The sequence below is a fragment of the Nesoenas mayeri genome (assembly GCF_963082525.1).
Source record: "Nesoenas mayeri genome assembly, chromosome: 3".
NCBI classification, from domain to species: domain Eukaryota; kingdom Metazoa; phylum Chordata; class Aves; order Columbiformes; family Columbidae; genus Nesoenas; species Nesoenas mayeri.
In genome coordinates this window covers 79,181,414-79,188,636 of record NC_137544.1, presented here as the reverse complement: position 1 = coordinate 79,188,636, position 7,223 = coordinate 79,181,414, and the positions used below count along the sequence as shown (strand labels likewise).

The 7,223-nt window shown below is 40.8% G+C and overlaps 1 protein-coding gene across 1 annotated transcript in view; it reads left to right on the top strand.

Annotated features, from left to right (window-relative positions):
- Positions 1–216: 216 nt before the first annotated feature.
- The window catches only part of HEATR1 (HEAT repeat containing 1), a gene marked incomplete at its 5' end in the record, with an annotated part of 38,303 nt that continues 31,296 nt past the window's right edge, over positions 217–7,223 (top strand). Inside the window, 6 exons of the mRNA XM_080341451.1 lie at positions 217–358; positions 2,460–2,676; positions 3,599–3,740; positions 4,264–4,365; positions 5,295–5,435; positions 5,999–6,210. Of these exons, the coding sequence (XP_080197577.1) occupies positions 217–358; positions 2,460–2,676; positions 3,599–3,740; positions 4,264–4,365; positions 5,295–5,435; positions 5,999–6,210 (956 nt within the window). The remainder of the gene's footprint in view (positions 359–2,459; positions 2,677–3,598; positions 3,741–4,263; positions 4,366–5,294; positions 5,436–5,998; positions 6,211–7,223) is intronic.

Sequence of the window (7,223 nt, the reverse complement as noted above, 5' to 3'; positions counted from 1 at the left end):
CCCGTCACCGGCTGCCGCTGCCCCTCTTCTCGCCCGGCTTGTCCGGGCCCGGCGCATCCCCACGTGTGCGCGCCCCCGAGGGGCATCTGGCAGCCGGGCCTGCAGCGGGGGTCGGGGAGGACGCCGTGTGTCCGTGCCGCTGCTGTAGCCGCCGGGTGGCTGCGGTTCTCTGCCGTTAGGTTTCTTCGGAGGCGCCTTTCCTCGGCACGCCAAGCCATGACGTCCCTGGCGGAGCAGCTGAAGCGGCTGGCGCTTCCCCAGACCGACCCCAGCCTCCTGCAGCGCAGCGAAGCGGCGTCGCTGCTGTTCAGCTGCCGGGAAGCCGCGGCTATCGACAGGGACACGTTCTTTGCCATCGGTGAGTCCGGCTGCCCAGGTGCCCGTGGCTTTACAAGCCGTGTGTCTATCCAGAAACAGCTGGGAAAAGATAAACGGGACAGGCAAGCCCACATACAAAAAAGGTCTTAAGCAGGGGTAGTTTTAGGACTGTAGGAGCAGTTACATTTATACAGTCCTAAAATTACATTTGGCCCTTCGAAGGCAACCGTGAGGCTGATGTGGCCCCTGATGAAAATGAGTTTGACACCCCTGGTCTAAAGGATAATTCAAGAAACTATAGGCTAGTCAGCATCACTCCAGTCTGTGGGAAAATCACAGAGAAGGCCCTTTAGGAGCACATTTCTCGTGAGGTAATGGGAAAGACCCGGGGGTGGTCAAGGGCTGGAGAATTTACTCTCTAAGGGTAGACTGGTGGGAAGAACGTGTTTGGTCTCATTCAGTCTGCAGAAGAAAAGGGTTTGAGGGGTCTAATACCAGCCTGTTTGTACCTGTGAGGATGCTTCAGGATGGATCAGGCTCTCCAGAGTGAATGAGTGGCTGGAGGACATGAAACAATGGACGTAAGTTGAAAAACTAGAGGTTGAGATTGGATGTAAGGAAAAGCTTTTTCACCATGGAGACAGTCAAGCAGTTGAACAGGTTGTCTGGGGAGGATTGTGCTATCGATCCATTTTAAAACCCCAACCAGATTATGGCCTGAGCATGCTGGTCTGATCTCAGGGCTAACTCGGCTTTGAGCAGGGCCTTGGACTCAAAATCTCCCAAGGTCCGTTCCAACCTAAACTCTGTGGCTTCCTGAAAACATGCTGACACCCTGCTCTTTGATAGCATTATGGCCACAAATAATTTAAAGTAGCAAAAACCATTGCTGTGTTTGCACGCTTCAAATCTTGTGCTTATCTCTTTCCATTTTTGTATAGACCTTTACCCAGGTATGTGATAGTTCTTGAGTAAGAAAGCTGTTTTATAAAACCACAAATGTTGACAACATATATTGATTTTAAGTAACAAGTTTGTAGATATATATGCCTGTGATACAACTGAGTATTTTTAATTACTTAAATAGTTACTATAAAACTCCTGCAAATAATAACTTATTTTTTTCCATATTTCACCCAGCCACCTGGTTTCTTTATTTCAGAAGAAATGTTTGGCTTTGTGCTTTATTTACAGGCATGTGTAAAAGAAATCATTCCAACAGTTTTCCAGTCGTGTACATGGCACATTGTATTTTGATTTGTTCAATGAGTTACTTTTACTTGCTTCATCCATATAAAATCATAGAATAATTTTTGCTGGAAGGGACCTCTGGAGCTCATTTGGAACTAGCCCAACTGAGGACAGGGGTAGTTAGCTCAGGTTGCTCAGACCTGTATTTGGCTGAGTTTGAGGATGCAGGTTGCATGATCTCTGATCCAGTACTAGGCCTCTGATCCCATGTTTGAACACCTTAGTGTTTAAAAAAAAAATCAAGCCATACATTGACTTGGGATTTTGTGTGTTCTGGCTTGCATCTGTTGCCTCCAACCCTTACATTGTGCACCTCTGAGAAGGGCCTGTCTCCATCTTTTTGATAATCTATATTGTATCTCATTAAGTATTTGCAGACAGCAGGAAGATTTCCTTTTGACTGTCTCTTCTCCAGGCTGAACAAACCCAGTTCCTCTTTTTCCTTGTATGTTATTGTCCAGTCCCCTGACCATCCTCTCAGTATTCCCCTGCTGGACTTGCACCCATATGTCAATGTTTTTATTTTACTGATGAGCTCAAAATTATACAGTGCTCCAGATGCAGTCTCACAAGTGGAGGGGGCAGTTTCCCTCCCTCAGCCTGTTGGCTGCACTCTCACTAACACAGTCCAGGATGCTGCTGCCTTGCATTGCTGTAAGAGTGCTCTGCTGGTACTCATTAATGTTCTTATTCTTTGTCAGTTAAGAAATGTGTTATGTGTGGCAAAAGTTTTGGTCTTAGACGTGCTGACTATTTGGTTTGATTTGCTTGGTGAGGATGACATGTGCCTGTATAGAAAGGAAGCTGGATATGCCAGTGAGAAGGTAGGTGGAGAGGACCAGGGAGATAAAACGTTTGCGCTTAAAGCAATCTTCTGTCTTTTACCACAGGATGCACTGGCTTAGAAGAGCTGATGGCGATTGATCCTTCATTTGAAGTGTTCCAGTCCAGTTTGTTTAGTTCCACATCCAAAGGCCTGGAACGCAGTGTTCAGTCTAAAGCAGTAAATCAGCAGCTGGATGAGAATATTTCATTGTTCCTGATTCACCTGTCCCCTTATTTTATGCTTAAACCAGCCCAGAAGTGCCTTGAGTGGCTGATTCACAGGTAATCCACTGTCCTACATATCAATAGAAAAGCCTACTAGAAATGCCAGATTTTTTTCCCTGTGAGAAAAAAAAAATTGAATAATTTTACTTTGGTTTTCTGAAAATACAGGTTAAAATCTTAAAAATATCCATTTGGGCTTAGTCTTTACGAGGCCATATGTTCTTTGCCAATTAGATTTTCATATTTTGATAAATTTCTGTGAAAATTTTGATCTGTCGTGCTAGTCTGTATAAAAGCAATTATTTCCTTGCCTGTCTTTCACCAAATTTGCCCAGCTCTAGCTATCTTACAGAAGACCTAGAGAGGCATTTATTTAATACGCTTTTAGAAATGGGCTGTGTAAAATAGCTAATTCTCAATATTAACTGTGAACCATGAATGGCATGCCCTTATGAGCTAACTGTTCTTATTTCAAGGTTACGTAGGAAGGTGTGAAGGAAAAACAAACCACGTATTTGGTGAACTGATGTATTTATTTATGTAAATTAACTGATCCAGATACGTCAAGTGTAATATTTCATGTCACAGAAGAGTGAGAGATTTTGTTGATACAACCCTTGAATCACTTTTTTTTTTAATGTGTGTATTATACTGGCATTCATATTAGATTGTTGTAATGTCAGGCTTAATATTGAAATCTATGCAGAAGACACTAAGATAATCTTCAGTCCTTTAGGGACCTAAAACTATTGAGAATGAGGAGGAAAATTGCTAGCACTCTTTCTTTCCTGTAGCCCATACAGGCTAGTGGCTACCTTGGGATTCTGGACTGTAGGCAGACCACGTGTCTGAGTCAGTCTGACAGTCATCTCTTCTTGCTTAAAAGCAAGTAAGCTGGGTGTTGTGAGAAGAACATGACTGTGTCTTTATTTTGGACTTGCAGATAATTTTTAACTGTATATATATGTTTTTTCCTTAGATTTCACATCCATCTCTACAATCAAGATAGTTTGATTGGTTGTGTTCTGCCATATCATGAGACTAAACTCTTTGTGAGAGTTATTCAGCTGTTAGATATAAAAAGCCCAACTCACAAATGGCATTGGATGGATCCAATAAGGGTAAAGTATTTAACAGATGCAAGTTGGGAGAAACATGAGGGACTGTATTAATAATATCTTGACTCTTACTAAGTTTGATTATAGTCCACCTGTTCATGTGGTTAGTTGTAGGACTGTACTGAAAGATATAATTGCAGGGATGAATCCTGAATGCCCACATGTTGCCCCTGCTATTTTTCCTTAAATATAAAGTTAATTATAAAAAGTTTTGATTGTAATTACTCTTTGTTTTGGCAAAGATGAAGTATGCTTTTAAAATGCAAGTGTTTGCTACTGCTGGGAAGATAAGTCAATTACTGAAATATATGTTTATTTGAATGTAGATCATATGTAATGTTCTTAATTGTCTGTCTTAATGTAGATGCAAAAAATTCCAAAGAGATGTGTGCATTTCCATTACTTATTTCAATTCAAATGGTGTTAACTTATCGGTGGGATTAATTTAGAGATTATACTGATTTTTACTTCAGGTACTTCACTTTAACCTTGAGTATTCTAATTTTACTTTTTTCATCATGTAAAGAAACCTGGAGTTCCACTGGCAAGAGGTACTGTCATTACACACTGCTACAAAGACCTGAATTTCATGGATTTCATCTGCAGGCTGGTGGCAAAATCTGTGAAGGTTGTTCATTTGTTTTAAAACATTACTTGTTTGTTGTCACTTGGTTTTCCCTATCTCTGTATTTTTATAGTATTATGCTATTTACTAATATTTTGAATTATATATCAAATTGTAAAAGGATTAATTTATTAGTAAATAATATGAAAATGTATTTTCTTATTATTTGTATAGATGACAGTATCAGAAATTCTTACAATGAAGTGACTGAGAACCAACAAGCCACTACAAGACAATTTGGCAATACTTTATTACTAAAAGATACTATATTTCTTTAAAGTACTTCATTGTCATAATTTATTTATAAAATCATTCCACTGTTAGTTTGTAACTGCTTTGAATTTGGGTGTCTCTTTTGGGGGTTGTCATGGGTGTTTTAAATGTACGTCTTCAAATATTAATGGGAACTTCAAATTGAGAATGTTAGAAGGTGAACAGATTTATTTGGGTTTTTTTCAGTTAATGTCAAATAAAGAGCTAGTTTTATAGTCTCAGAAGGGTAAGATGTACAACAGTTCCAATTATTTGGAGAACTAGAATGCATGCACTATCAAATGAAACAAAGCACACTCAATAACAGGGTTTGTTCACAGGTGTGGTAGGGGCTGTTAAACAGATACCAGTCGGCTCCTTGGCTGTCCAGTTCTCAGTCTTGAGCATTACACCAAAATCACAAATGATTTAGGTTACTTTATTGTGGTTAACTACAGTAGCTGAGGAATAGCACCTATTTCCTTCTGCCTTGTCTGCAAGGGGGAGCAGTAACTTCTGGTGAGGGTTACTGCTGGGAGGAGTTGATGACTTCAGTTGAGCCTGCGGGAGCTGGTAGAGTTCACGTGCTGGAGTTTTGATGTGTTGCTGGTGTAGGGGGAAGCCAGATGTGTGTTTCTGCTTCTCCTGATGCCCGAACAACTAATATTTCTGTGGTACAGGTCTTTTCAGAGTATCCTGGCAACTCAGCTCAACTGAGAGTTCTCCTTGTGTTTTATGCCTCCACCATTGTATCAGCCCTTGGAGCTGCAGAGAAGATAACAAACTCTATAGTCTCTATGCTACTGCCTTACATCCAAAAGGTACATGAAGCTTTGTTTTCCTTCCTATGTGATGAAGTGTACTGTGTCATGCCAACATGCTTTCCGCAGAAAATATTTAAGAGGAACATCCTATGTGACATGTATCGTGTCACTCTTAACGTGCTTAGAAACATGGGGCAGGTGAAAGTCCACGACTAGTAACACTTTCTCACGCCTCAGATGAGGGTTGTAAGAACTGTTTCCTGTGTAGCGTGTGGAATAGAGCTGTGAGAAGTGGGTACACAGTTTGAATGAACCTGTTTGCCTTAGAGACTTATCATGCTAAACAGTGAGGAAATGGAGTCAGGGTGGACAGCCTGCTTTAATATCCTCTTTCCACCAGGTTTGTTGCTCTGTCAGCAGAGCAACAGTTAATGAATGTGTCTTCTGCACAACAGCTTTTTCTTCTTGGAAGTTGAATTTATAGTTGCCTTAAAAGTTAACATATGGAGAAGAAGGTAGTGTGATTCCATGGATGTCAGAATGAAAATGGTATTTATGTTAATGTACTTTTTTTTTCATTTCTGTGTGTTTTAAAAATCCACCTTTATCTCTTTTTATAGGGCTTGAAATCCTCTATACAGGATTACAGAGCTGCAACATACATGATAATCTCCCAGATGACAGTGAAAGTGACAGTGGAGACTTCATTGGTGCATTCCTTGATGTTACAGATAAGCAAGACATTATCTAAAGTGCCCTCATTAGTCAGGGAAGGGGTGGCGTGCTTGAACCTACTTCTACAAACGCAGAAAGGAGACAACCTTGGGAAAAAGTAAGTTTTCATGAATTGAAGTTTACCACTTCTTAAGAGCTCAGACTGCACTTTTATAATTTTTTTTTTTTATCCTTCTATTAAAGAAACACTTTCCTAACAGAAATTTTGGTAGTTGACATTTCAAAGGGCTCAGAAGTTTCTTTGGTGTACTTTGAAAATTTTTATGCTCACTATAGCTAAGGAGTCTCAGTGGTGCAAGTCTGTCATCTTTTGGTCCCTGTTCTGCTGCTTCCCTCAGTAGAGGATTACTGTCAATATCCAAAACTGAGCCCTTACAGTAAGAGCTTTTCTTGAAAGTGGAAATCCTGGAAGAGAAGTCAGCATAGTAATGGTAGTGCAAATTTGAGGTTATTTGAAGAGGTGGAAGGAAAGAAGTTCTGTCCCTGCAGTGGAAGGGCTTTGAGTTCATGTAGTTTAACACTTGAAGTGTAAGTGCTTCTATACCACCACTTCTTTGGTCCCACAAGTCAGGTGTTCTTCCAGAAGTACAAGTGGTACTTCCTTCTCATCGATCTGTCTGCCCTGCCCTGGTACAGTTTGCTGGTAGTGATGATGTGCAGTTGAACATGGTGATGGAACTCTTGCATGCTACAGGGTGTTGCTTGCTGGCAGAGGGGTTAGTGTGAGTATTTCAATAGAGTAAATCTTTGCTGGGATAAGTACAGTGATTATTTTCCAAATACCTCAACACAGCATAGAAGAGGAAAACGGCTTAAAAGCTAAGGTGTGGGAACTAGGGAGAAGCATGCTTGATGCGCTATGCAGCATCCAGATGAGAGAAACTCCTTGTTAGCAGGAAGGAAAATTGCTTCTCCTCTCTTAGAAGACCTCCTGTCATTGAGCTATGATTTCTCCTCCCTTCCTTTTGCTGCTGCTGGGTGATAGATATGCTCTTTGCAATGTCAGGATAGCTCTTCATGCAATCCATACAACTGTTTTTACTTCTACTACCAACTTGACAAAAACCTATGTATGTTCACTGTGCTCAACCTGACTGGCAGTATTGTGTT